The sequence below is a fragment of the Ceraceosorus guamensis genome (genome assembly GCF_003144195.1).
Source record: "Ceraceosorus guamensis strain MCA 4658 unplaced genomic scaffold IE81scaffold_42, whole genome shotgun sequence".
Lineage (NCBI taxonomy): Eukaryota > Fungi > Basidiomycota > Exobasidiomycetes > Ceraceosorales > Ceraceosoraceae > Ceraceosorus > Ceraceosorus guamensis.
Window position 1 is genome coordinate 161,089 of NW_020290037.1, and position 27,353 is coordinate 188,441.

General features: G+C 55.1%; 9 protein-coding genes across 9 annotated transcripts; 3 read left to right on the forward strand and 6 right to left on the reverse strand.

The window, feature by feature from the left end:
* Positions 1-175: 175 nt before the first annotated feature.
* On the reverse strand, positions 176-1,393 carry IE81DRAFT_291744 (putative CNB1-calcineurin B, regulatory subunit; the record flags this gene model as incomplete). The annotated part of the gene is made up of 5 exons (XM_025511916.1): positions 176-263; positions 377-527; positions 648-733; positions 1,056-1,206; positions 1,342-1,393. The coding sequence occupies 5 exons, from the start codon at positions 1,391-1,393 to the stop codon at positions 176-178; spliced, it is 528 nt and encodes a 175-aa protein (XP_025368672.1).
* Positions 1,394-2,131: 738 nt separating this feature from the next.
* IE81DRAFT_367443 (hypothetical protein) lies at positions 2,132-4,674 on the reverse strand. The gene is made up of 4 exons (XM_025517081.1): positions 4,180-4,674; positions 3,402-4,109; positions 2,954-3,314; positions 2,132-2,857 (listed from the first exon to the last, which is right to left on the reverse strand). The coding sequence occupies exons 1-4, from the start codon at positions 4,309-4,311 to the stop codon at positions 2,172-2,174; spliced, it is 1,887 nt and encodes a 628-aa protein (XP_025368673.1). The 5' UTR covers positions 4,312-4,674; the 3' UTR covers positions 2,132-2,171.
* A 583-nt stretch (positions 4,675-5,257) lies between these two features.
* On the forward strand, positions 5,258-7,594 carry IE81DRAFT_324505 (P-loop containing nucleoside triphosphate hydrolase protein). The gene is made up of 8 exons (XM_025514252.1): positions 5,258-5,650; positions 5,724-5,909; positions 5,989-6,214; positions 6,300-6,529; positions 6,605-6,632; positions 6,706-6,968; positions 7,054-7,151; positions 7,246-7,594. Exons 1-8 carry the CDS (start codon positions 5,604-5,606, stop codon positions 7,269-7,271), a joined length of 1,104 nt encoding a protein of 367 aa, XP_025368674.1. The 5' UTR covers positions 5,258-5,603; the 3' UTR covers positions 7,272-7,594.
* IE81DRAFT_324506 (NADH dehydrogenase, alpha subcomplex, subunit 8) lies at positions 7,572-9,013 on the reverse strand. Its single transcript, XM_025514253.1, has 4 exons — positions 8,496-9,013; positions 8,139-8,211; positions 7,980-8,039; positions 7,572-7,824 (listed from the first exon to the last, which is right to left on the reverse strand). Exons 1-4 carry the CDS (start codon positions 8,738-8,740, stop codon positions 7,735-7,737), a joined length of 468 nt encoding a protein of 155 aa, XP_025368675.1. The 5' UTR covers positions 8,741-9,013; the 3' UTR covers positions 7,572-7,734.
* Positions 9,014-9,287: 274 nt separating this feature from the next.
* IE81DRAFT_324508 (hypothetical protein) lies at positions 9,288-10,694 on the forward strand. Its single transcript, XM_025514254.1, has 3 exons — positions 9,288-9,617; positions 9,858-10,339; positions 10,419-10,694. The coding sequence occupies exons 1-3, from the start codon at positions 9,537-9,539 to the stop codon at positions 10,480-10,482; spliced, it is 627 nt and encodes a 208-aa protein (XP_025368676.1). The 5' UTR covers positions 9,288-9,536; the 3' UTR covers positions 10,483-10,694.
* A 209-nt stretch (positions 10,695-10,903) lies between these two features.
* Positions 10,904-13,817, reverse strand: IE81DRAFT_315100 (hypothetical protein). Its single transcript, XM_025512523.1, has 6 exons — positions 13,371-13,817; positions 12,881-13,298; positions 12,593-12,810; positions 12,208-12,511; positions 11,936-12,126; positions 10,904-11,833 (listed from the first exon to the last, which is right to left on the reverse strand). The coding sequence occupies exons 1-6, from the start codon at positions 13,581-13,583 to the stop codon at positions 11,057-11,059; spliced, it is 2,121 nt and encodes a 706-aa protein (XP_025368677.1). The 5' UTR covers positions 13,584-13,817; the 3' UTR covers positions 10,904-11,056.
* Positions 13,818-14,909: 1,092 nt separating this feature from the next.
* IE81DRAFT_330897 (hypothetical protein) lies at positions 14,910-17,421 on the reverse strand (the record flags this gene model as incomplete). Its single annotated transcript, XM_025515214.1, has 6 exons — positions 14,910-14,948; positions 15,045-15,287; positions 15,344-15,448; positions 15,527-16,726; positions 16,790-17,023; positions 17,152-17,421. The coding sequence occupies 6 exons, from the start codon at positions 17,419-17,421 to the stop codon at positions 14,910-14,912; spliced, it is 2,091 nt and encodes a 696-aa protein (XP_025368678.1).
* A 2,378-nt stretch (positions 17,422-19,799) lies between these two features.
* On the forward strand, positions 19,800-22,088 carry IE81DRAFT_174941 (PP2C-domain-containing protein). The gene is made up of 8 exons (XM_025510660.1): positions 19,800-19,914; positions 20,029-20,047; positions 20,114-20,174; positions 20,280-20,501; positions 20,604-21,139; positions 21,253-21,362; positions 21,426-21,550; positions 21,622-22,088. The coding sequence occupies exons 1-8, from the start codon at positions 19,908-19,910 to the stop codon at positions 22,018-22,020; spliced, it is 1,479 nt and encodes a 492-aa protein (XP_025368679.1). The 5' UTR covers positions 19,800-19,907; the 3' UTR covers positions 22,021-22,088.
* A 266-nt stretch (positions 22,089-22,354) lies between these two features.
* IE81DRAFT_324514 (RNI-like protein) lies at positions 22,355-26,227 on the reverse strand. Its single transcript, XM_025514255.1, has 4 exons — positions 24,073-26,227; positions 23,838-23,985; positions 23,553-23,762; positions 22,355-23,476 (listed from the first exon to the last, which is right to left on the reverse strand). Exons 1-4 carry the CDS (start codon positions 25,956-25,958, stop codon positions 22,649-22,651), a joined length of 3,072 nt encoding a protein of 1,023 aa, XP_025368680.1. The 5' UTR covers positions 25,959-26,227; the 3' UTR covers positions 22,355-22,648.
* Between the last annotated feature and the right edge of the window lie 1,126 nt (positions 26,228-27,353).

Consider the following 27,353-nt stretch of genomic DNA (forward strand, 5'->3'; position numbering starts at 1 on the left):
CATATTTGCAATGCTCACGACTGCTGCTGAGGGCTTGCACGTGGTGCTGTGAAGTAATGCTAGTGATCGACGTTGGAAGCCAACGGCATGCATGGATTTGTCAATGCTACAGAAAAGGAGGAGAGCGTAGAGCGGGCTACGCGGACAGAGTGGCGGAAGGCTCGCTCATCTCTGCTCAGAACAAGTCCTCGAGCGTCAATTGCTTGGCAATGTCCGTGTTGGCAACCATTTCCTGAAACTCTGCAAAGTCAAGCTTGCCATCTCTGTGACGCGGAGAAAAGAGGAGGGGGGCATTAGCGTCGAAGAGTAGAGGAGGAGGGTTGGACCCACAGCCGACTCTCGACTTATTCGAGCGTCTTGAGCAGCAGGTGCTCACCCATCCTTGTCGGCTTCCATGATGGTCTTGTCTACAATTTGCTGCAATTGCTGATCTTTGAGATTATTGCCCACCATCATTTTGAGCACAAGAAACAACTCCCCGTTGGAAATCAGCCCATCCCGATCCATATCGTACACCTTGAACGCGACTGTCGAGTGGAGTGTGCAGACGGTAGAAACGCATGTCAAGGGTCTTGCAAACAACAGAGCAGCCGAGCAAAGAAGGCACGAGCAACACGCCCGATAGGCGTCTTTCCTACCCGACTCACACTTGAGCTTCTCCTCCCGACTACCTTGGTTACTAAATGCGCTCAGACCTGCGACGAACTCTTGGAAGTCCACTGTTCCTCCACCGCTGTGGTTCAAAAATCGCGAAATGTCAGTCAAGACTGCCTATACTGCTCTCTCTGACCAATAGTGATGACGTTGGGGGAGCATTGAGCTGCGCTAGCTGCATGCGAGATAGGATGTCGCTCCTGGACGCAGGCTCGTAAGGTCCAAGCCTTTGTGCCTGCATAGGAGAAACCTAGACAGCGCGGCTTTTTGTGGAGCACTCTCAATCTCGAAAGGGACTTGCGATGCGCTACCAGCCGGCCAGCATCTCCTCGGCGCAGCATGGCTTCAACTCCTCGCTCCGCCGCTGCAGCCCCATCATTGCGCACGCTTCTCTCACTCACTCTTCATCAAAGATGGCAATCATCCTCAGCGCCAAAGGATTGTTCGCAATAGCCGGAATTTGCAAAAACTCGTCCTTGTCGATGCTTCCACTGCCATCCCTATCCAACTTCATGAACCTCTTTTTCAACCTCTGAATTTCCGGTCCAGAGACTTTAAGAAGTCGGGGCAGAGTCAGGAGTAAAGATCGAGCGATCAAGGAAAGGTCAGGATGGAGGAGGCGCAGGGGAGGGCAAGGGATGCTCAGAGCGATGCACATGAACGTGGTTTCCGCTCCAAAAGACTCACAGTTCGAGTTCTGCTCGATATCAGCCAAGAGCTGAGATCCTTTTTGTCCCATCTTGAGTCGCTACGCTTCAAAATGTCGACGCCGCCGAGTGGAAGTGGAATGGCAAAAGATGGCAGCTACAAACTCTGAGGAGCAACCTCTCGAGCTGCGGGGCGTTCAGAACTTGCTTTGCAGATGATCGGCAGCAAAATGGGCGAGAGTGTCGAGAGTGTGAGGCGGTGCGAGAAGCAATGCGATCAGTGTGCTCGGGCAGATTGCGCTTTGGCCGCCGTATGAGTGAGGTTCGAGAGGCGACTGAGCAGCAGACCAGAGTGCTGACCGGACTCGGAAGAGCTTGTCTTGCCGAAAAGAGAGAGGAGCGGAGAGAGGATGCTGGTGCGGTGAAAGTCAGACCGATGTACTGCAGTGTTCAGTGCTCAGTGCTCTGGCTTCGACGAATGTCAAAGGAACGAAGATTGGGTGGTGGAGAAGGAGTGAACAGGTTACGCAGTCCGTGCAGCTGTACCCATCTTTGCTTGGGTGCTGGTTGGCGCCGTCGCGGCGCTCTGCTGATGCACGCCCGAGCCGCGGAGCCTTTGTTTTTGCTGTCTGTGCGCTGCACGCGCATAAGCGCAATCCGCGCTTGAACTCGTGACACTGATGCACGGCACACGACCTGGTCTGCAGCTGCTCCTTGGCCCAAGCATTCAGACCATCAGCAGCGCGTACTGGTGCACACTTGGCCAGTCAGCATCCTGAACATCATGAGATCCCTCAATCGAAATCACTCGCACACTGCAGGTCACATTTGCAAGCAGGTAGAATGGATTGAGGGCTCGACGAGACTCGCTTAATCTCCACGATAATTAGCCATGGGGTCCTCATAGTCGTTTCTGCTCTTCATCCTGTACGCCTCCAGCTGTTCCTCTGTCACATCGCCATTCGCATCCGCTCCCTTTTTCAAAGAAGCAAACCTGTCCGTCTTTCGATTGATCGCCTGGGCCTCTTTGAGCCAATCGGGCATGCCGTCATCGCTTGTCTCCTCACTTGCATGTTTGTCGGATTTGAGCGCAGCTTGTAGCTTGTCGGAGTCCAGACGAGAGGAGACATCTCCTTCGCCCATACCTTTGGTGCTTTGATAGCCCTTTGTATGCGACTTGTGCGCAGGAGATCGTGATCGCCTGTCCGACTTGGTCTTCGACGATCTGCGCCTTTTGGATCTCTTGCCTCCTCTGTCCGAGTCGCTCTCAGAGCCAGAGCTTGACCAGTCACTGCTATCCGAGCTGGAAAACGATCTGGTTCTTCTTCGCTTGCCGTCGGATACTTTCTGCTCGGCTGTGTTGTCCGCTGTTGCTGCATCTGAATTTCCGGCAGCTTTCGGCTTTAGCAGATTGTCGCTGGCCTGAGCTGCTTCTATGCCAGCCTTTCCTGTGCAGTACGAGTTACGTATGGTAGAGTGGCAGCAGTCGTATCCGTACTTGCCGCTGTCTTCGTCGAAGTAAGTACCCCATGGCTGGGTATGATTACCGTCATAGACTGCGAGAGGTTGGCAAGCAGTTGTCAGTCATGCGAATCGCCTGTTTCGCTCCTTGACTTCACTCTTTAAACGCCGCTAGTCAGCTTAAAACTCACGTTTTCGAGGCCCATCACCGGATCCGCTCGGTGCAGCAGTGATTCTATTTTGAGGCAAGACGGGTTGTCCAGTCGAGCTGTACTCCACGTAGTCCTCCGTCTGACCTCCCAGCAGCTCCTTCGGTAGACTAGCGAAATGCTCAGCACCGCCGTACCTCTCCAGAATGCTACCTTTGATAGTGTCTCTGAGTTTCTCTCTTTTCTGTTGGTACTCCTTGTGCTGCAGCTCGTTGACGGTCGGATTTGCTTGGAAATGCACGTCGTGACCTCTAGCCTCGGATTGCCAAGCGAACAATTGCAGCTCTTGCATCTTCGCAGCGTCGCCTTTACCTCGAGTAAAGTTGTCGCCAGCGAATTGCGCCTGAGGTCACGAGAAGTCAGATGGTCATCGATTCGATTAGCACTCGGAAGGCGAAGTTTCATTTCGCACCTGCTTGAGCGAACTCACATCTTCGGGTCTGATGCTCTGATCGGGAGCTTCGCGCATAGAACGAGTCTTTGGATCGTAGTAGGCAGAGTCGACGTCGAGATTGTAAAGATATTTTGCTCTGTCCTCTCGAATTCTCAAATTGCGCATAGATTGTCTCGTATCGGTGTTGACCTTTTGACCGGGCATGTCAGCCTTCTCTGCGTACTTGTCCTCGTCATCCTGATCCTCATCTTCCGAGCTGAAATCTCCATCCGCTTTGGGTCCCGACTTCTTCTCCTGCTTGGCGAGCTTTCTAGCTGCGCTCAAATCCGAGCTCTTTTGTTGGTCGATCTGCTCTTCTCGAAGTCTTCGCCTCTCCGCCTCGACAGCTTCGTACTCCTGCATGGCCATATTGTGCTCGGACGGGTCATAGCCATTCCACCGATCCCTCTTTGCATCGTAATCCTGCTCCTTCAAGTCGTTCAGGACTTCATCCTGAGCGATATTCTTGCCTGTCCACTTTGCCCCCTTCTTGCGTGGTCTTTCCAAGCAGTCCCTGGTCTTGTGAGACATGGCGCCACAGTTCTCGCAAGCTCCTTTGCGAAATTTGGTAGCTGCCGGTCCTGCCTTTGCACCTCGCTCATACCAATCTCCAATCTTGGCATACTCTTTTTCCGACTGAGGCTTTTTGTGGTGTTTCAAACCGCCGCGACCTCCGGATGCATCCAAATACCATGGCGCTTTGGCCTAATTGCGAGAGCGGGAAAGAGTCAGCACCGCCTCAGACTCGACATCGAGATCCTTGCATGCAGCTCACCATGTACGAGGGAACATGAGGATTGACGACTCGACCATCCTCGTCGATTTCGGGGGCTGCCGTTCCTGCTTTACGAGCAGCCTCGAGATCCTTCTGCCTTCTAAACTCCTCGCGCGACAGCTTGCCAGACATCGTGATGGTGTGACTGTCAGACAGCTGGTATGTGGGGAGGGCGTGCGTTTGAGTCGTGAACAACTGGCTGGAGCCGCGGCGAACAGACCTCTGAAAGGTGGACGGGCCCGGGTTGCGCGTAGATGAGAGGGTGGATTGTGTCGCTGGCGATGGTTCGAGTCAGAGCGTAATGCTGACCACTACGTGCAAGTGGACAATTCTGATGAGTCCGTACAGAGATGATGTGAGGACGTCCACCATTGAAGTCCGAAATCACAACCAGGGATCATGAGAGGAGCAGGTGGCAAGGCATACATATGTTCACAGGGACGAGGTGTATTGCAGACATTTGCTCGCAGGTGTCACGGCAAAAATTAGAGTATATATATCTGTGACATGTTTCTTACAGTATCTACGGCCATACCACGGGAAAAGCACAGGATCCCGTCCAATCTCCTAAGTCGAGTGCGGCGAGCGAAGCGAGCCGCACGGGACGTCTGGCGCACTTGTGCGCCCGGCCAGCAGCGAGCAAAGCAAGCACTTGTGCGCCCGGCCAGCAGCGAGCAAAGCAAGCTGCACGGGACGTCTGCTTGGTGCGGGGAGCAATGCAAGCTGCACAGGGTGGTGGGTGTGAGGACCGTAGGGTCTGCAGGCAAACTTGTGCGCCCAGTCTTGGCGCAAGCAAGCTGCACAAGACTCACAACTGTGTGTCTAAACCTGTGAAGGTACATCTTGAACACACATGCACATCATATACATCTCACATCCTCTCATAGATATCTACGGCCACACCACAGGAAAAGTGCCTGGTCCCGTCTGATCCCAGAAGCGGAAACCCTGTAGGGTCTAGTCAGTATTGCGGTGGGGGACCACGCGAGAATCCTAGATGCCGTAGGTTTTTGACATTTTTTATAGTCTGCGAGCGTTTCGAACCCAGTCCCCCGCGTGTTGAACGCTGCAACCCAGGCGACGAACCACTGGGTTACGTGTCAGGCGTGGGCTCCCACGCCAAACGTCGAACAGGTGGAGTCTTGAGTCCAAAGTCCAAATTTGAAGGCCGCGCCGGCGCCGGCGCCGCATTCGCCTCTTTGGCTGCGAAGAAGCAAGAAGGTCCAATGGCAGGAGGCACGCCAATCGTAAATCTCGAAGCACACCTCTCCTCTCACCGTCATTTGTGCTTCCTCTAGACACTCACCAACGCGCATCACCATCCTGCTGGAAAGGAGCAGCGATACCGGTCATCGCCCGCTCAGATATATCGAAACGCAGCCTGGCTTAAAGCAAAACCGCACCCACACCCACCGCTGCCCATCATGACGACTGTTCAGAAGATCAAAGAGATTGAGGATGAGATGGCCAAGTGAGTGGTGTGTTGATGTGCAGAATGCCAGGCAAAGTCACCTCATCGCTCCTTCATCCTGTCGACGATTCAGGACGCAAAAGAACAAGGCCACCTCTTACCATCTGGGTCAATTGCGCGCCAAGCTGGCCAAGCTGAAGAGGGAACTTATCACTCCTTCTGGAGGAGGTGGCGGCGCAGGATTGGGTTTCGATGTTGCCAGAACCGGGCTGGCCAGTGTCGGGTTTGTGGGATTCCCAAGTGTGGGGAAGAGTACGCTGTGAGTCGTTGAGCAAAGTTTCCTACAGCGACGATGCTGAAGCTTGACACCCGTGCTGCTCGCGCTGCTTGACCGGCAGCATGTCAGGCTTGACGGGCACCACATCCGAAGCGGCCGCATACGAGTTCACTACGCTGACTACGGTTCCTGGTACCATGAATGTACATGGAGCGAAGATTCAAATCTTGGACTTGCCGGGTATCATCGAGGGTGCCAAGGATGGCAAAGGCAGAGGCAGACAAGTCATTGCAGTCGCTCGGACATGCAACCTCATCTTCATCGTTCTCGACGTCTGCAAGCCTCTGGTGAGCATCATTGCTCTGTCACAGCTGTCAAACCTCCCCTCGCAAACGCTCACATCTCGACCTTTTCCCTCGACAACTCTCGTAGAAAGACAAGTCGATCTTGGAGAACGAGCTGGAGGGTTTCGGCATTCGATTGAACAAGAAGCCGCCCAATATTGTGGTCAAGAAGAAGGACAAGGGTGGAATCAGCGTGACGAACACAGTGCCACTTACTCAGATCGATAGCGACACCATTCGAGCTGTGCTCAGCGAGTACCGCATCAGCAACGCGGATGTAGCTTTTAGGGAGGATGCAAATGTGGAGCAATTCATTGAGTGAGTCCCGCGTGATGACGCCACCGAAGTCCAGAGGATTTGCTCATTCTTTGAACGCCTCGTCCCACGTCACAGTGTCTTGGAAGGCAATCGAATCTACATTGTGAGTCCTGGGCTGATGCTGTGCTTCTTTAGCGTCACGCAAGCTGACCCGCTCGACTTGTCGCAACGCGCAGCCTTGCATCTACGTCCTGAACAAGATTGATCAAATCACAATCGAGGAGCTAGACCTCTTGTATCGCATTCCCAATTCCGTTCCCATCTCTTCGCGCATGTGGCTAAACGTGGACGACGAGCTGGTGGAGCGAATGTGGATGGAGCTAAAGTTGGTCAGAGTGTACACCAAGCCGAGAAAACAAGCGCCAGATTACTCTCAGCCAGTCGTGCTGCGTCAGGGCAAATGCACAATCGAAGACTTTGCCAATGCCATCCACAAAGAGTGAGTTCATCGACGTATCGCATACACAAGTGTCGGGAATCGTTGCGGGCTTGGCTCACGCTAACTTGCCTGCCGCCACACACAGCATCGTCTCACAATTCCGCATCGCGATGGTCTATGGCTCTAGCGCCAAGCATCCTCGAGGTCAGAGGGTGGGTCTCGAGCACGTGCTGCAGGATGAAGGTGAGTGCAGCGCTCTGCGCCCGACGTGTGTGCACGAGCGAGCTGACACACGCTTCGTCATGCGCTCGCACCGTGATCGTGCCGCGTGCTTCAGACGTCGTCACCTTGTTCAAGCGCTGAACATGGTCCAAAGACTCTCTTGTACCATCCTTTGAGATCGAATGCGTCATCTTTGGTGTTGCCCCAATGTACGCTCGTTCGACTCCTCGAACCCGTGCCTTCACCATCTCGAGATTGTCACGAGAGCTGGCAAGGGTGCATCAAGCTGAACTTTGACCGCTCGCAGCGCGAGTCCACGACTCATCTGACGCCGTCCGATCGCTCTAGGTGCGACCAGTGTCGCCGATCAATGTTTCAATTTGCATCCCACCGCCGAACAGAGCTCCAGTCCATGCGATGCTCATCAACAAGACTCGATCGTCAATTCTAAATGCTGTTGTGCTATTGCATCTCGTCACCAGATGAGTGTCAAAGTCGAAGTGTCTGCATCGAGCATACATCAGAAGATGCAGTCGACTCGGTCTCGAGTCGTGCAAAGCGAACGAACGCCGCCCCTTGGCCGCCGACCATGAGCCTGGGCAGATCAGCGTTGGGAGCCAGTCAAGATGGGGTTCGTCTTTTCGTGAATTTGCGGCTGACCCTCGGGCGACCCGGGAATGTTCTTTGACAATTTCTGCGAGTGGAAGAGTCTTGAGGATCAGGATGAAGTCCAGCAGTGTGCGTGATGCGTCATAGCAGCGACTGAGCCCGTAAAGCTCGTTTCGGGCGCTCGTAGCAGGTCTTGATGAGGGCGCGCGCTCCTCAAGCTCGCCTGACTGAACCACTCACCAGCTTGTCGAAAGCACATTTATTCAATGGTCGTTCTGCTTTGCGGCATCTGTACAGTTCCTGCAGGTCCCGAAACGCCGGACGAGCATTCGTGAGGGTGATTTAGTGAGCGCCTGGAGGAGATCTCGAAAGACGATGTGGCTGCGCAACTGCACTCACATGGTTCTCGTTCTCCAGACATTGCCAATGAGCATCCCACTCCTTGCCGCACGCCTGTCCCATCTTGGCCAACCTGTCAAGCGCAGCAGCACGTCACATGCGATCAGCTCCTCGTAAAAGTTTACAGGATAGCATTTGCCAAAGGCTGCGGCTCGAGAGTGAGAGAGCACGCTCCACTTCGCGTATACGGCTCGCAATTGCTGAGCGGGACCCTTTGCGAGCCCGTGAAGCAGACGTCTCCATGGCCGTTGGGCGTCGGTGTCAAGCCACCCCAGACTACTTGATGCCCATGCCACACCTCCACCGTGCGGCTACTGCCGCATGCCCTTCCCTTGCAGACCTTTTCGCAGCACTCACAAGTCCTGGGTGCACCTAGTGACTCTCCTGCCCTCCTTCAAACAATGTTTGGGATCCCTATCCTCATTCTTGCAGAGGATGAAATCCTCGTTCACATTCTTGCAATGTTGACCGAGGAAGAAGGCGATGCTCTTCAGAGGTGCTGAAGTCGTTCCCACCTCTTCCACCTTTGGTTCGGAAGATGGTGCCGGCGCTGGTTCCCTATAGGGAGTGGAAAGGAAGATGGCCTCTCTGTGCGTGGCCATTGCGAAGCAGCGTCTCGATGGGATCTGCAAGCGATTAGGAGGACGAGCTACTGGTTGCTGAATGGACCAATGCCTCTGTGCGCTTCAAGAGGAGGTCGGCTCTAGGCTGTTGAGTGTGTGAATGAGCCCTACCGGTACCTACGTCAGGAAGATCTAGCCGTGCCGGTGACAGTGGAGTGGAGTAATGCCTTCTCTGTGGTAGGATGAGCGGCGCGCCCTGTGCGTACTCACATCTCATGACTGTGTGCGCGTGTGCGTGTGCGTGTGCGTGTGCGTGCAGTCACGGGTCACGAGTACGGATCTACGTGGTACAGTCACAGTATAGTCAATGAGCCAGGGCTTGAGTCACTCAGACTCTGGCGCGTGCACCACAAAGCCACGTGGTGCCATGCATGAGCCCGAGGTGCTCGTTTGGAGTTCCAATCAAGTCACGCGGGGCTTTTGGGCTCCGCGCCAAGAAAGAGCGGGGGGGCCGTGATGAGGCAAGGTGTGGAAAAAAAAAGTTAGAACCGCTGGGATGCCTAGCTGATGCTGCATCCCTGCTTGGGGGCCCTGCTGCTGTACCGCGCGGTGCTGTCGTGCGACTGGTGTGCACTTTGGACTCGAGCGGGGCCAGACCGAGCCATGCTGCAAAGGAGGCCGATTTGCTTTGCTTCTAAATGAGTCCCGCGAGTGCAGACATCGCATCGATTCCCCTCCTTCGCCCTTTGCCCCCTTCTTCCACATCGGCGAGTGAAGCATCAAATCAGCTGCAACAAGGATCAATCAAGCGAAGGGAAACGAAGCGGAAGCGACAATGGTGCGAAGACGCAGCTGTTTTGTGTGCGGCCAGCTGGGCCACTTGGCCGAGGCTTGTGGCTCCACCGAGAGACTTTGCGTGAGTTCATTTGGGGCTTCATACGTCGCAGGGCCGGCTCGATGAAGATGGCAGTAAACGGACGCTTGCCAGCCAGGCCGCCTGCAAGCTTGACAGAGATGTGATGGGGCACTTGCAGAGCAGAGCTGCCATTGCGAGGGACGCCAAAGAGGAGAGATCCCACCGCGTACTGCGAGAACGCGCAGCGAGCAACCCACGCTCACACTCGACCCACTTGCTCACCCACACTCTCTGCTGCAGTTCAACTGCTCCAAGCCCGGCCACGAGTCTTCGGCCTGCCCCGAGGAGCGTACCGTGGCCACGAAGCAGTGCTACGCCTGTGGCGAGTCGGGCCACATCAAGTCTGCCTGCCCCAACCCGACGAGCGCATCCGCGGCCGTCGCGACCGCGACGGGAGCTGCGCCTGGAGTGGTCAAGTCCGAGTCTCTCGCCAAACGTGTGGGCGGAGTCAACGGTCAGAACAAGAAGGCTGCGGCAGCCTGCTACACTTGCGGTGGACCTCACTTGGCTCGCCAATGCCCTCAAGGTTTCTCTGCCAAACCAGCTGCTGCCAATGCTGATCGTCCTTGCTACAATTGTGGCGTGGCCGGTCACAGAGCTAAAGATTGCACGTCGGAAGCTACGGAGGCTGGCGCGGCTGCTGCTAGCAAGGCTCCTCCTCGTAGACAGCGTGGAGCACCGGGCACTTGCTATGGATGCGGTCAACCTGGTCACGTCAGGCGGTGAGCGTCCTTCAATCTCTAACAGCGCGTCTCTGACGAGCGACGAGCTGACATCGCTTTGTTGCATTCTGACTCTTAGCGAGTGCCCAGCACACGCTGATCCTCCCGCCGCTCCTACTAGCGCGGCCGTGATGGCTATCTAAGTGCGGATGCATGTTACAAGCGCTGCCGAGGTTCGAAGGGATCTTCCAAGTCAATCACGAAAATAGGGAGGAGGACAGCTGCATGATTCAGGGCTCAGATCGTGGTGCATGCCCACGTCTCTAAATTTTGGAAGGAGGCGGCTTCTTGGTGCAATATGATTGGTGTACGTACGCTCAGACGAGAATGCTGGAGTTGGATGACTTGTGCCACATTTGAGGTTCACGTGCGAGATCGCCTCCGTTTCGAGCTTTCGGCAAGTAGAATCCGGTTTCCGTGCGCTCAATTCCCACGTCCAAGGCTCCTCTGAGACGGCTTTAGCACTCTGCAAGCTCCGAATGACGCTGAACCGTGATCATCTCGGTAGTAAAATGTCTGGATGACTCGCTTTCGCTTCGTAAAGGCGATGCAGAACACGGCAGGCGCAGCGTGAACGAGATGATATTGCATCAGGAATCGGCATGTGCACCACAACTACATGTAGGTCTGCGGCTAGTATTCCGCCGTCGTGGAAAGTTCGGGCTCTCGGAGAACAACAGCAAGTCTTGAAGACATCGGCCTGCCATGCAAGCATACTCACTTGCCACCTTGCACAGCCTTCTTGGCCTTCTTTGCTAGCCTCTTGGCCCGTTTGCTCAAAGGATTGAAAACGTCATCAGCAGCGGTGGTAATCGGTGCAGCTCGCTTTTTGCTCTGTTCTCCAAGCGCCGCCTTTGGCACGTTTTTTCCGACCGCCTTGCTCACAGCGCCCTTGGAAGTTTGGGCAGCGCGGGAGTCCACAACGCGAGCCGTCTTGGCGTTCGGCTTACTCTGGACAACTGTGCTTCGCTTCTTGAGGATGGACCGGGGAGCCTCTTTGGCGTGCGTAAATTGCTTCACCTCATCAGATCGCGCATCCGCGTCATCCTCATCAATGTCCGCTTCCTCGTCTTGGTCCTCTGCTTCCTCATCGTCCTCGTCGTCCTCATCGTCCTCGTCGTCCTCATCGTCCTCGTCGTCCCACTCTTCTCCCTCCGCACTATCCTCCTCGTCCTCTCCCGCGTCACTCTCTTCTTCGTCCTCCTCAAGCGGTGCAGCAGCGAGAGCGACCAGTCCATCAAGCATAGAGTCGCTCGCGTCGTCCTTCAACCGAAGCTCTCGCGCCCTGCCATTGAGCCCCTTCCTCCACTCCTTCAAACGCAAGGCAGTCTCTCCCAACAGCTCGACCAGCTTGATGCTTCCGGCTTCGATGGCCTTAGAAAGCACTGGGTCGGAGGTGATGGAGCGTGGAGGCGTCCTGTAGTAGGCTATAGAGCCGTCGGACCAATCTCTCAATACGTTGCGAGCTGCAGCGACCGTATCGGGTACGCTTCCCTATGGGCCAAGAGAAAATCAAGCGCATTGAGACGCGTCAGACGTGTGTCAGGCTTCCAAGTCGGTCGGAGCAGCCCCGATACAGCCGAAAGATCGACTCACCTTCTTGTTACGGCCTTGAGACTTTGCAACTTCAAGCAGAAACTCATCGGCATCCCTTTGAGCCTTTTCGCTCAGCGCCTTGCTGCCACCAGGTGTATTCGTAGAGCCAGACATGAATGATCCAAATGCAGGAATGTTATACGCGAGCATGAGGTCCGTCAAGGAGTGGGTGTGCCGAAGGAGTGCATAGACTGCGGACGCGGCGGCCAGAATTTGTGCGTGTCAGCGTGCAGGTGAGGACATCCGCATCCGAAGCTCCGGTTCATACTTACTCAAAGGCAAAGGTTCCTTAATCTTCTGTAATTGACCTACATTCCTGAGCAATATCCTTCTCGCAGCCTTCTCATCTCTGATTCTATCCAATTCCGTTTCCTCGTCCGCCTCCATGACCTGGCTCTCCTCCCTTTCCTCCTCCGCCTCCAGAGCTTCCTCTTCCGCATTTGAAAGGTTGGCCAGTTTGGAATTGGCACTGACGATGGCTGGAGTGTCGTACAAGGCAAAGCTCTGCTTTGTTGAAGACGGCAGTGCAAGATCCAGGGCTACGGCGAGGTGCTGCGCCAGAGAGCTTCGGCCAGACTGCGGAAGGTCGCCGAATGGCAAGGATGGTCGTCAGCATCATCTGCGAGCCTTGTCATGGAATGGCGGCGCAGTGCTCACATTTTCCAGACCAGCAACGACAACTGCGTCTCTAAGCTCGCCCTCATCTTCTGTGCTTTCTGTCGCAACTCGATCCAAAAGAGAAGCAATGTGTTCCGCTAGGGGTGCAATACCTGCCGGAGACTGCTTGGCTGGCGATGCGGTCGCAAAGACGGCGTAATTAGTCTGATGAGAGAGCGCGACTTGCCAGGCAGCGGCATTCTCGATCGGGACCAGGTCTGGTTAGAGGGAATACAGTGAGCCATCGTTCCGCCTTCGGCGCACAATCATGAATCTGGCTCCACTGACCTGTCTTGGTCAGGACGAGCACTTTGGGAACGTCTTCGAAAGCTTCCAAGGTGGGCACACGCCAAGCTGCGGGCTCTCGAGCGTCCAAAGTAATGAGGAGCGCGCGCACTCTGGGCGAAGCATCCTGGATTGTAGCTTGCTTCAGGTCCGAGAGCGTACCTCTGAACAGCAGAGGGGTGGCCACCTCCTGCTCGGCTGGCGAGTCACCGCTGACACCCGTCTCGGCAATAGCCTTTGCTCTCAAAATGGATTCCGCTAGCTCTGCATCTGCCAAGGATTGCGCGCCGCCGACTTTGATACGAGTAACGCCCGCTTCAGCTTCGGCCTCATCGTCGGACAATTCTTGCTCTGCCTTTCTCTTCTCTCCCCGCCTCAATGCTCGTCTGGCTTCCACAGCATCAGCTTGCTCTTGACGTTCCTAATGCAAAAGTGCCGAGTAAGTACGCAGCTTTGCATACCGCGATGAAGCGCCGAGGCCTCGCGCACTCACCCTATCCTTCCTATCTTCCAGCTCTTTCAATAGTTGCTCCTTGTAGGGATAACTGTTGGGAATGCCAGGGTCCGCCTTTTTCTTGCTTCTCCACGTGGGATCCTTCTTGGCTGCTCTGCGCGCCTTGCGATGATGTTCGCTCACCTTCTTCTTAATTTTCTCCCTTTGCTTGGTGCTCACACGTTTGGACAGACGCTTCTTCACGCGCACCATGCTGCTCTACGTCTGAATGGTATATGCCGGTTGAGGGAACCAAAGGTCTGCGAGGCAAAGCGATGTTTGAACAATCGAGTCGAAGATGAGCTATGCTCGGCTACCCCTTCGGCAATGTATGGTGCGGCAGCAAGACGGATAAGCAGATGGTAATAAAGCCTGTGGATGTAGATGGTCAAGCACTGGATGCCCTTAGAGGTCAAGATCGTCCATCCAACAAGCCATTCACGATTGTTGCGGTCACGAGTGCTTCATCGATGCATCGCATGCATATGCCCCTCCCGAACATTTTTTTGTGTCCGTGGTCCGTGGAGAAGGTTAGAAGAAAAAAAAATCCAGGGTCACGTGAAAGATCTTTCCGGCTCAGCGCGTAGCACGCGCTCGCTCCCACGCATCCATGCACGGATCCACGTCAAAGCGCGTCGATCACGGAGGCGGCTGGCTCATCTCGACGCAGGCCGACATCAATTGAGCTGTGCACGACCACTTCAGTGCCGAGGAATTACAAGACAGATATCATTCATTGCAGACATCATCCATTCGTCTTTCACAAGTCAAAAGTGAGTGTGACAATCACTGCTAAACCATGCAGCACATCTCGTCTGGTGCTTCTGTTATGTGCGCACGCACGTGCAGCATGCGCCCATGTAAACACTACCACGTTTGTTTGCATGCATCCCTTCTGCTTCACGAAATTCATACTTTTCGCTGCCTTCGTGGTAGTTTCCTCCTCTCCCTTACTCACCACGGCGCCGCCGCCGCCGCATGCATCCCCGAGCGAAGAACGTGGCGTGTGGACTCTCATTGTATGCTAATTGACATTTCGGATTGGTGATACACGGATGTGGCCTCGAGTGGATAGCTACAATGACGCTGAAAGCAAGCTGGGGAATGAAAGTCTCCTGATGTGTGTTGAAAGTGAAGGACCACGTTACGTGAACTCGGCTGCTGATCGATATGTAGGCCTCTGGTTGATTTGTAAACTTGGTGGAATGCGCGTCACACTGAGCCGACCGGTAGAAAGTCGTGGAAAAGCGCCGACACAATGGGGGAAAAGACTTCTCTTGCTCGTACCGCCGATCGAGGGCTGATCTGACAAAGGGCAGCAGCGTTCGCGTGTTTTTCTTGCTGCAGGCTTGAGGTGCGAGTCTAACGCAAGTTTGTCAGTCTTGTGCCCAAAGAGTGCGAAGAAAAAAGATTTGGCAGTCGATGACAGCGGACTTTGCAATGAGCAGAGCATCACCGTGCGACAGATGCTTCACTTCGGTAGATTGATCCATAGCCCACCCAGCATTGCGAATGGGCGACGACTCGGAGGCTCCTCGCTCAGAAGGTGCTTTGGGCCTGACGTAGGCGGTCAAGCGGCTGTGAGAGGCAGGTATAATGTAGTATTCGGTCAGAGCTCAATCACGGATGGGCTTGCCGCCGCGTCACACGTTCTGCACATGAGGAGCTACTCACTTCCATGTGCTCTTCGTGCAGATAGGTATCGAAGACGGAAGCAACGTCCTTGAAACACTGATCTTCAACGTCCTGAAGGGGCAGCTCTGGCACCCTTCCAGAATCCAAATGATGGCTGTCAAAGTGTCGTTCCAAGGAACCGCGCAACAGGCTCTGAGCCTTGGCAACTATCCGCCGCACATCATCAATGGCGGACATCCATGCTGGTGGCAATTTGCACTCTGAGCGTAGCTTCTGCGTGATCTACAATGGCATTGCAATAAGAGACCATTATTTGACACTACCTGCAGTCAACTCACTTCTTCCCACATACTACGTAACGTCCAGAAGTCCGACTTTGCCCGGTTGTCAGAGAGGGTTCTCAGCAGTTCTGCTCGGATTTGGGAGCCACCCCTGCAACTGATCTGCGCAGTCGAAGAGCAGTCAAGGAGTCAATTTGAATCAAGACAAGGCGCGGCTTGAACGTAGCCCCACCGCCTCACCGTGTACAAGTAGAGATAGATCATCGATTCCAAGTCATCGATGTATCTATGCGACTTGATGAATGCTTTCTTTCGATTGATAGCCATGTTCTGCGAGGCTTCCTCGATGTCCCTTCTTAGACGGACGATCTCGTTCTTTTTGCTTGACTCGAGCGACTCGAGGGTTTTCAAGTCTGCTGTATACTTGTGACGCGCTTTTTCCTCGAGCAGGAACAATGCAGCGTGACGTCCGCAATTTGAGGTGGAATGAGCAAGGAAAAGCTGGTTGGCTGAGCGCGTATCGTCCGCTGCCCAGCCTAAACAGTCCGTCTCCTCGCAGGTTGGCATCAGCTCTTCGCGCGCAACACCCACACGCACATTCCCATGATCCGCAAGCACAAGGCGAGCACGTTGCGAGCCTTGGCGGCGGGTCATGAGAAGATTACCAGGGTTCAGGTCCCGATAATGCAGACCAAGTTCAGCATACGCTGCAAGCTGTCGAGCAAATTGACCAAAAATTTGGGCCAGGTCTGCTTCAGCATCGTTATAGCCGAAGGCGACACCTTGATGTTGGGCGAAAGCAAGAATGTCTAACTTCAGAGCCGGGCTCCCAGAAGCAGGCCAGGTCTCCCAATCCATAGGCAGCAAGGCGATGGGAGTTGGTGCTTCAATGTCCTGCCAGGACGCATGATTCTTCGATCTCAGGAGCTGTTCGCCCCTTTGGATCCGGAGCAGCATGTTCAATTCGTGTCCAATGAGGCGCGGTGGGCGCCACGAGGCTTTGACGAAGAGCAATTTGCCCTCGAAAAAGAGTGCCCGATGCTCGGCTTCCGTCAATTGCGCATTTTCTAGGTCCACCGACGTCGGACAATGTAGAAAGACAGCCGTTCTAGATCCCACGAGCGAAGGTCTGACCATCGCCCTGTCGTAGATGTTCATCTTGTTGCCTGACGCCGAAAACAGCTGGAAAGGGCGTGATCCTTGGATTGGCCGAAGGAAGCGACTATCGTGATCCGGCCTCCACCTCTGAAGCAATTGATCGTCTTTAATGCAGAAGAGCAAGACCATGCAAAAGTCGAGCAAGTCCTCTTCTTCATGAATGCGAAGGGCACGTGTGACAGTGTATGCATTCGCGGTGAAGCACCACAATCTGACGACGTCCTTGCACCATGTCACGATAAACACCGCTTTGCTGATAGGATGGTCGCAAAGAAGCATGCGCTGGAAAGGGCGGGGCCAGCTATCAGAAATCAGGCTCAGGCCAAGCATCGAAATATGACATACCGCATAGGTCAGGACTTGCGCCATCAAATCGCGAGAGCCATCCGACGTCGCTGTGAGCTTGAGCTCTATGACCGTCGAGATCTCGCTCCACTGCTTACGGGCGGGATGCGCTGTGACACCGCTGCGGCACTCCGAGTGCTTCAGATCACATGGCCGAACATCACCCAGGGTAATGTCGGGTCTGATAGCATTCTCGGGCTTGTCGCCAAGGACGACAACCTCTGAGCTCAGACGCTAGGAGGTCAGCGGAGAGGGGCAGAATTACAGACGACAGCGGTCAGAATCCCGATTGGCGCAAATAGCCGTGACCTAACTGCGCCATCGTAGCTGCAAGCGGCGCAGACTCGACCAGCGTAACTCACCACCGATGTGCTGCTCTGAGCGACTGCATACCGTCGCGCTTGTGCAGAAATTTGCGAGTGTGACCTTGAAGCATCAAAGATGTGCCCTAGGCGGTTCACAAAACGCTCGATCGGGCGCTCCATCTGTGACTCCAATGTAGTGGCTGTGATCGATTGCCTCAATTCGGAGAGCGCGTTGCGAAAAGCAGGATTCTTGAGGAGTTTTGTCACCCCTGCAGGAGCATTGAGCTCCTTAAGCTTGAGGTACTTCCCATAATGCTTGTGCTGCATGTCTCGAACGAGTTGATCTGCAATGACTGCGGTCGAAGAATCTTGACTAGACTCGTATGCAGCGAGACGGTTTCTCATCGGCGTTTGAAGTTGATCGAGCCTGCCGTGACGAGCCACGCGCCTGGGTGTCGAAGACGCGCCGGTCTGGGAAGCTGCAGAGTCTGAGCCATCCACACTATTATAGGCAGCATGGGATCCGAGCGACCTGCACACCCACTCCCATATGCCAGGGGCTTCGGGGTTGCTCTTCAGTCGCTCTGCGCATACCTCAGCATCATAGCCTGCTGTCGCTCTGGTGACTTCAACAAGGCACAGGTCGAACAGGATGCTTTCGTTGTGAGCGCCAGTTGGAGGACGCGACCCTCCGGTGGCATCGTCGAGGGTCAGGCGATCCAGTCCTAAGACCTCTCGATCCGCCATTACGTCGGGGCAGCAGTGCAGTACGATTCTCGCAGAGATAGGAGAGACTTGATGTGCGCACGTTGTTCGGCAAGATGGAACACCTGTCGTCGCGGAATTCCTGGAGAGGAGGCTTTAGGGCGTTTGGCTAGCTTGGATCTGCTCATAAAGCGGCTGCAGCAAGGTCGGAGGCCATGGACAGGCAGCTTGAATTTCAGAAGATTGAGGAAGTCAGAGTGATCATGGTGAAGTGAGTCAATGAGTGAGTGATCATGGTGAAATGAGTCCAGGCGGGGGTGGGAGTCAGAAGTGATCATGGTGAACTGAGTCAATGAGTCAGTCCACTTGAGATTGTGATTCGTTTGTTTATTCCTAGTTGTGATTGTAACTTTTTGTTTCAAGGTGGTCGTTACTACTATTCGCGCTGAGCATCAGGCGCCACGCGCATGACTCAAGACTCACGGACTCATCAACACTCACACTGTTGTGACTCTTGACTCAAACTCAAGACTTCAAGACTTTGGACTGACGCGTCTGACTTTGTGTCACGTGAGCTTTCAATGATCAAAGTGATGCAGCGAGAACCTGTGAGCTGACGTTCGCGGAGCCTCGGTGATCCGCCATGACCACCAAGATTTTTGATTCGATTCGTGTGATTGTTCTGGTCGCTACCTATCGTGAACATCGCCAACGCTGATCGCATGCAAATTGCAGAGAGGGACGGTGGCGGCAGCAAGCTGAGTCACGATTCACGCGATTGTGCGGACGAGAAATGAAGGCGGCGGTGCGTGGCGAATCATACATTATTATTAAGGTTAGGAGGAGTTACGAGTCACAACAACAGTGTGATGAGTCAAGAACTTATAGCTGAACTGAGTCACGAATCGCCAGCAGCGGCATGCAGACCCCACATCAGTGTGAGTCAAGGAGTCTTGAGTGTCTAATTGAGTCGGCGGTCTGTATAAGATAGAGGGGTGCTTGCATGTACGCCGTCCATGCCTTGAGCGTGGCGTGGCGTGCGCGCGGTTGTCCTGCTTCATATATATATATATAGGCAATACAGTGCCTGACGCTGCTGTGGCGCGCGATCGAGAGGACAGCCAGGTGAAGTAAGATGAACATGGCGCAAGAGCTATATATAGCGGGCGTTGCTTGGAGCCAGCATATGAGGTGGCCATTGAGTGAGTGTACCGCGCTACTACTGTGGCGATGTACCCCGATAGGTACCCAGCATTGTGATTCACATTCGTGATTCGTGATTGCTACTAAGCAGCTCGACCAGACGCAGCACAGCAGCTTTGAGCAGCAGCAGCAGCAGCATCAACAGCAGGCACGCGCAACTCAACCGAGCTCAGCCAGCAGCAGCGCGCGGCTGCTGCTGCTGGATGCACCTCACCCGCGCGCGCGGGGGTCAAATATACTTGCGACGTACGATACGATCGAGTGACGGGGAGATGCATGTGTGCGCAGGGACGCAACTTAATGGCCGTGGCGTGTGCCGGTGCCCTGGCTGCCTGCGCATGCCCGGCTCCAAACAGCCACGCTGCACGCTATCCCTGCTTCGTCGCTCACGTCGACTACAGCAACGTGAATCGTGAATGACGACGTCAGACTCGTGACTCACGACTGGACCATCTGCTAAGAGAAAACAACGCGACGTTGTTCACAACTCGTGACTACCAAATCACACTCTATTTAGGTCGATCGCAAGCGCTTCAGCACCACCCGACGACAGTCGTGCCCTTGATTCGCAGATTTTGAAAGCTCTGGCCACGTCTACACTTGCAGCCAGGAAAGCACGCCAGAGCACGGGCAGCAGCAGCAGCAGCAGCAGCAGCAGCAGCACTGGAATCAACGGCCTGCATTTTCATCTTGCGCCTTTTTTCACGTGGCCCATTGTCCCAATCCTTCCTGACTATTCGGTTGCTTTCACCCCAGACCCTGCGATTTCCCCAAGCTATTTGCGATCATTCAACGAGCATCGTCAGCGCGGCACTCGCCTCTCTGAAGTAGGCTTCGGGCGCAACTCTGCACTCAACGTAGCCCCATCCTGCTAGCTCTCTTCTCGCTTTTCGTATTCGAGCAACATGCCTCGTGAGTTGCAGTGTCTAATCAGGATCTGCTTCACGAGCACAAGAGCACAGAACACCTGGAAGTGCTGACTCCTCTTCGTTTCTGCTCGGTCTCCATCTCGCTCAACTCGCGCAGCTCGCAATGCCGACGATGTGTGAGTTTGGTACACCGTCATCGGCCTTCGATTTTGTTGCTCACAATTACCGCACGCTCATCGCAGCTCTGCGGGCGATGCCTCATCCCAAGCCACGACCGTAGCCACTGGTCGCGACACACATGGGGTGCGTACAGCGAAGCACTATGATCTCGGCCGCATTCGGCCCTCTAGCGCATGCTCGAATCATCCTCGGAGACTGACAATCGGTCTCTCCCATTGATTCGTGCAGGTTTTGAATTGTCATCCTTCCACCTCCTCAAAGGCTCAAACTCCCAATCCTTTCACGATTGGCATCGCAGAGGATAGAAATAAGAGGTGGAGGAGAACTATGGAGGACAGTCACGCCTTCGTTTACGGCTTTGGTGGGGTGCAGGGTCAGGGCTTTTTTGGTATTTTCGATGGGCATGCTGGCAAGCACGCTGCTGATTGGTGTGGAAAGCACTTCCACGAAGTGAGTGTCAAGAGAGACACGAAATGAGATGGAGCGATGGCACTCAGACGCAAAATCCTTGTCGCTTATTGTCAAAATTATTTGCCCCCTCATTCCCACAAGACTCTTTTGGATACGCTGGTTGACTACTCCGATCGGCCAGTGCCAGATCTTTTCAACTACACCTTCCACAGCGTGGACCAAAAGCTCGGAGAGCTCGCCCAATCCGAGGGAACTTCGAGCGGCTGCACAGCAGTCACCGTCTTTCTGAGGTTAGAAGATGAAGAGGGCAAACCATTGCACTATCCCGAGAGCGGAGGTGTGTTGCCCCACAGTAAGAAAGGCAGTAGTGCTGGGAGCGTTGCTGAAGGTAGCAAAAGCGGCAGTGTTAGTCCGAGCAGCGCGAACAAAAAGGAAGAGGAGAGTAAGGGTGGTCTGCTGGGCTGGGCAAGAAGAATCAGACAATCGAGCTCTGGTGCTGCTCAGGCTGCTGAACGTGATGGTGCTGCTTCGGCCAACGAAACGTCTGTGGCGGCCTCGGGCAAGTCCTCGAGCGACGTTGCGGGCTCTGACGCTAAGCAGGACGGATTGAAGGCGGAATCGCAACCTAGACGAGTTCTGTATACCGCAAATGTAGGAGATGCAAGAGCAGTGTTATGGTGAGTGCGCAGAGCACGCATCTGTGGTGGTCTGCCACCTAGAGTCAGGTTGCGTTCCATCGGTATAACGAGGCGCTGAACTTCGCATGCTCCGCTGGAACCATCTCCTTCAGTCGTTCCGGAAAGGCACTGCGCTTGACCTACGATCACAAAGGCTCTGATGCGCAGGAGGCCAAGCGAATCACCGATGCGGGTGGTTTCGTAATGAATAACCGAGTCAATGGTAAGGCCAACGCTTCAGGTCACCTTTTGAGCACTTAGCTTACCCTCGACTTGGTTCACGCAGGTGTGTTGGCTGTGACGCGGTCGCTCGGCGATCAAGCCATGAAAGAATTCGTGGTCGGTTCGCCATATACGACCGAAACCTGTCTGAGTGACGAGGACAAGTTTTTAATTGTAGCTTGCGATGGAGTGAGTGGCCCAATGTGTAGGTCCCTTCAATTGGAAAACTGCCTTTGCTCACACAACAACCCTTGCCTCAGCTCTGGGATGTCATCGACGATCAAGATGCGGTGGATTTGGTAGCTGACATTCAAGATCCTCAAGAAGCCGCGGAGAAGCTCTTGGCTCACGCGCTTGGAAGCTTTTCTACAGACAACACGAGCGTAATGGTGGTCCGATTCGCTTCCGGCTCGGCATCTCTGCCCTCAGCTTGTGCCGCCGCTGTGGCTGCTGATCAGTCCGTATCTGGCAGCACCTCCGGGTCGACTTTGCAGGGAGAGGACGAGCGCACAGATTCGGTTCCAGTCGCTGATGGTGTCGGTGCAGCTGCACACGACACCCAGGAGGCTGCAAACATCAGTTCAGGGCCGGATTTGGGCGTCGAGCCAGCTTCGAGCGTCGATTCTGCTGCTAGTGCGGCCGCTGCGCCTGCGGCATGATCCAGGTTCTGGTGGCTACTTGACGAGCTTCGCAATACAATGTTCCCATGCGCATACGCGTCTATATGCTTCAGGACCCCACGAAATGGACAATCGCAAGTGTGAACCTCGCTCTGTGTTGTTGACTCGTTGGCCGCTAAGAGATGGCTAAAGAGTCCGTAGTGTCCAAGGGACGAGTGATGGTGCACCGCCGACTCTGGACGTTGACTTGGCACGGACTGCTGGTGGCAATGCGATTCATGACTCACACGGGTGTGCCTCTCTCAAACGTCCCCCAAAGTCACGCGAGAGCGATCGAACCAACCGCAAATGTTAGGTTCCTGCACAACCTCATCGTCATTTTGCAAAGAGCGTGCATGCGGATTGAAGCTGATGAAAGTGCGTGATGAAATCGTCTTGTTGAGAAGCTCAATCTGGGAAATACATGGACACCACACGGCGCCGCACATTGTGATAGGTGGAAGGGTTGCTTAGTGACTTGTGACATACCTGATGAGGGAGAGGAGGCGGAGAAGGGCGGGAGGACTGGAGTCTTGTACGCGTATCGCTCAGGGGAGTTTAATAGTTCGGGCCGGGATCTTCAGAAGCTTTCAAAATGCACAGCCTCGATCTTCTGAGTCGAGCTGGATCATGGAGGCCGCGAGCTCATGGCGCGCAGACGATCGATGGCTTGTTGCAGCTCCGCGGAGCGCTGTGGCTGACCGTTTCGTGCCCTGCTTGCGGCGCTCGACTCAGCAGGTTCGTTCGCAGGCCTCATCTCGATCGGTGGTGTCTCCAGCGCAGCAAGGTGCTGCTGCTGTCGCGGAGTCCTGTTGGTTCCATACTCAGCTGTCGAATGGCCCGGTGAAGGCTGCGCAGCGTCCACACGCGGGTTCCACGGCGACCACTCCGTCTGCGTCGAACTGCTAGCGCCCGCGGCAGGCTGCCCAGCAGTCGAAGCTTGGCCTCTCTCCTGATTGTAAACGTGGTCCGAGAAGTAGAAGCTTCCAGGGACCGATGATGTGTGCGCATGATTGGCATAGCTAGGTTGATGGTTGCGATAGTCGAAATGATGCCTTTCTCCACGCGTCGTAGCAGTGTCTGCATTCACGGGATCGCGAGCTGGTCGGCCCAAGCGTGCACCCCATTCTTGTGCTATCGCCCTTGGTAAAGGCGGTCCGAGCTCAAAGCGCGAGCCCTGCGACGAAGCTCCTTGTTCGTGCAAAGAGCCCTGTGGCCAAGGCGCGCGGAAATTCGCTGCATGGTCCACAGCAAAACCTGCTGCTTCGTAAGAGCGTAAGAGGGGGTGTTGAGCAGCCGACAGGCTCGCAAGTGCCCTCTGCACTTCAGGGGTGAGTTCGCCAAAATCATGTCTCTCTGGCTTCTCAAGATAGACGCCAGACAGGTACCGGCGCAGCTCGTTGACTCCGCGCCCGCTATAGACGCAAAATGCGCTGCGTTGGTGGTCATTGAAATCCTGTGGGAGGGTCGAACAGCAGCATTAGGGAGCTGTCATCGGGACGTATCATGCGCGTCAAAGTTGCTATGCTCACCTTCGGCGGTGACCTGCAATAAGCTTGCAGCTCGGGCTTCCGGAAGGCAGGAACTCCTGTCAGGCTGAGATGCGTCAGGCCGCCAAGCCTCTGGAGAAGGTAGAAGATGGCAGGTACACTGATATTCTCGCAGTAGCTGAGGTGCACCCTTTCGAGGCTGGTGTACCTGTCAACAAGCTGGTAGATAGCCTGATCTGTAAGGTTCGTAACCTGTCGAGGCAGGAATGAAGAGAATCCAGCACCATCAGCTCCCAGTCGGCTTCAGAAACCCTACATCACACGTACCCTAACGAGACCGATGCGGCGCAGCTTGGGAAGACTGCTGGCCATCTCGATGATGGACTCATCAGTGAGCTGCGGGCAACAAGCAAGATCGATGTAGCGCAAGCGTGTACATGTCTTTGCGAGATGAATCACCGCTCGGTCCGTAATGCTGTAGGAGGTAGTCATTCCAGGTGTCAGCGCATAGCCGGGCGCCCGACTCAGTGAGCGACCACCCGGACGCGGCACCCAGACTCACTTGCTGACATGACCCAGGTGCAGAAGATGAAGGTTGCGGCCAAGTTGCGAAATGCTATAGATGCAAGTATCCGTCAAACGCGTGCATTTTGCAAGGATTAGATTGCGGATCCTCGGCGCATGCGTGATGATGCCTTCCACCGCGGCGTCAGAGATGGCATTGCAATTGGTCAGGTCCAGAATGCGAAGCTGTTCGAAGATCCTGGGAGGAGCCAAAGACGTGAGTGGGGCTTGATGGTCAGGCATGGTCGCTGTCCGCGGCAGACCGATAGAGTCGTGACCGTTTGGCGGCGCAGTGCTTCCATCGCTGCCATTCTGGCCGGTGCTACGAATCCCTGTGGGAGAAGCGCCTCGAGAAGCCGGTGCCGACTCGATGCCACCCACGCCGTGACTCCGATGGTGTCGCGCAGCTGCAGCTTGAGCTTTGCTGAGGTGTGATGCAGGCGCTGGGAAAGCAAGGTCCGTCAAGTTGATGCACTGAGCCATGCGAAGCTCGCGCAGGTGGAAGGCTCGACTCCAAATCTGACGGGCAGATAGGTCACTGAGCTTGGAGCATCCCACCAAGTCCACCTCTAGCAACACACTGCAATTCTGCGCTAGAGCAATCAGCGCCTCATCGCCGACGCCTACGCATTCGCACAATTTGACTCTTCGGAGCAGCGGCGCAGCTCTCGCGAGATTTGCGACAGCTTCAGATGACAATTGCTGGCAGCCGCTCAGATTGATCCCTTGTAGGCGCGGGCAAGTAGCCGCGAGAATTTTGAGAGCCCCATCTTCGAGCCCAGTGACCCCGGTCAAATCGATGGCGACTATGTTCTTCGTATGTGTCAACACCTCCTCGAGGACCTTGTTGGACAAGTGCTTGCAATCGCTAAGCGTAAGGCGTTCCACTCGTGTGCAAGCCGCTATGCTACGAAAGGTATCGTCTGTCAGATGCCCCGCAATGGCGACGAAGTTGATGCGGCGCACAAAGGAGGCATACTCGAAGGTAGCAGTTGGGGAGGCCAGAACCTTTGCAAACTTTTGGAAGCCTTCAAGATTCTTAAAGGCAGGCCGATGCCACAAGAGCTCCACTCCACATAGCGTCCAAGTCTTGCAGACAGCCAGACAACTGCGGAGGTCCATTGGTCGAGCAGCTACGAAGCGAAAGACGTGAAGGAGAATCTCGTGCGGCAAGAATGAAGCGGTGGGAGCGGGTTGAGCGGGTGCTGCTGCCGGAGGCGCTACAAGCCAAGAGTCCTGAGAGACAGTCGGACTCTGTGGTGCCAAAGAGCGAGGTCTCGGTAGCTCTGCCTGTGCAAGGTTGGGCGTCCTGGCTGGTACGATGGACATGTCAGAATCGTCGTCTTCCATCTCCATGGATGTGCTCGCCATTGAATTGTCTGGCCCTGTGCTGCCCATTCGGGCACCTGCGTCTCCTCGAGCTTGCATTGCGTGAGGCGCAGTGAGCGCAAACGGAGCGCCAGTTGACCCACGTATCGTGTTGCGCCTGGATGTGGCCGCTGCGGCGGCTGCTGCTGCTGCAAAACGAGATGCGATGCCGGCATATCCATCGTCATCATCATCATCATCCAAGTCGCCCTCGTCGTCGTCATCGTCAGCGCTTTGTGATGTGGTCGAGGGAGAGGCAGGTGGCCTGGGCCGAAGTTGGCTGGTCCCGCTCCCTGAGCTCTCACCTGCCTGATGGCCGATATCCTGCATAGTGCTGGGTACGATACTGCTGCTGCTGCTGCTACTGGCACGGCTAATTCTGCTGCTGCTGCCTTCTGTGGCCGTGTCGGTCACCATGCGATGGGTGTCGGGCGCTGGAGAGATGCTTGGCGACGGATTGATAGAGTCATTGGGAGTTGAGTGCGCAGTGGAGCGCGATGAGCCAGGGCCGTGCATCGCGTAGAAAGCTGAACCGCGAAGTACGTGGGCTTTGTCGGACTTCAACTTGAATGGGGTTCGTACATGCACCACGAAACGAGAGTGATTGGTCGCGGCGATGCTGAACAAAACCAAGATGCGTGGGAGGCCCAGAAGCGCTGAGAGTCCGCCCTTGCCGTCTCGTGTGATAGCAAGGCAGCTTGCCACGCCTTTCTGCTCGAAATGATGTTGTAGACACTTAGATTGCGTGTACGATGCCAAGTCGTCGCCTTGCTCAGCCCGTCTCGCGGCGTTGATCATGCGACCTGACCGTGTCCAGCTCCAATCTTGGTTTGAGACCGAGCCGGCTTTGCCTGCGCTGCACAACACTTACGAGTCACGAGTGCGGGCGCCGTGCTCACCGCCGCATCCACACACATGCATAGCGCGTTGGCCCTTGCTCAATCCGTTGGCGCGTCAGCGCGTTCTGCGTGGCGCTTTGCGGCTCAACCAACACGTGGCGGCTAACCTCATCCGCACCTGCAATCACCTCGTCCCACAGGTGCACATTTAAGTCGTCGCCGACGCTGCTTGATAGATGCAATTTGACCACCAAAATGCTGTTCTGAAGAGCTCACTCATCATCATATTGAGTCGATATCTCTTTTACATACATAGACGCGCGTGACCTATACGCTGTAAAGTACATTCTTACATGTGGTGCCAACAGGGAGAGATGCGACCAGAGGTGACGAGGATGACCCGTGTCAAAGGACGGAGAAGAAGAGGAGGAACGGAGGCATAGAAGACGACGGCGGCGTACGCTAGTCGTGTCGGCAATTTAGCCTCAAATCTATCCGAGACGGGTTCGAAGGGGCGGTAATCGAAGGGGCTCTGTGGTGCTTGAAGCTGCGCCAAGGGACCCCACGGAATGTGGAGCCTCCATTGACGCTCCTGGTGTCAGACCAGAGGTCGACCGGTCACTGGAGCAAGGCATCTGCGCCAAGCTAGGCAGTGGACACTCGAGGTGCATTGTTCTGCGCTGATCGCTGTGCTTCCTCGCCGAGTCGTTTAGGCCAGGAAGCGACGCTGGCATCGTCGGCGGGGACGACAGGCGGCTCGAGCGAGACAGACTTGGAAGCATGGGCGCAGCAGCTGCGTTGACAAGCGCGCCCTGATTGGAGATGCTCTTGAGCAACAACGGCGCCGTAGAAGCTGTCGAAGTGAAGGCCCGATCTCGGCTGCGATCATACGGCTGCGATGCACTAGCATCCAAACTGGTGTTGGAAGAGATAGAAGACTGTTTACGATGATGATGACCAAATTGCGAATTGGTCGGGCTATCAGAGGTAGGCTCGCGAGATCTTGAGGGAGGCAAGAGGTTCAAGCTCGATTCTCTCCACTGAGAGCCTGCAACAGCGTCGGCAGACCTTT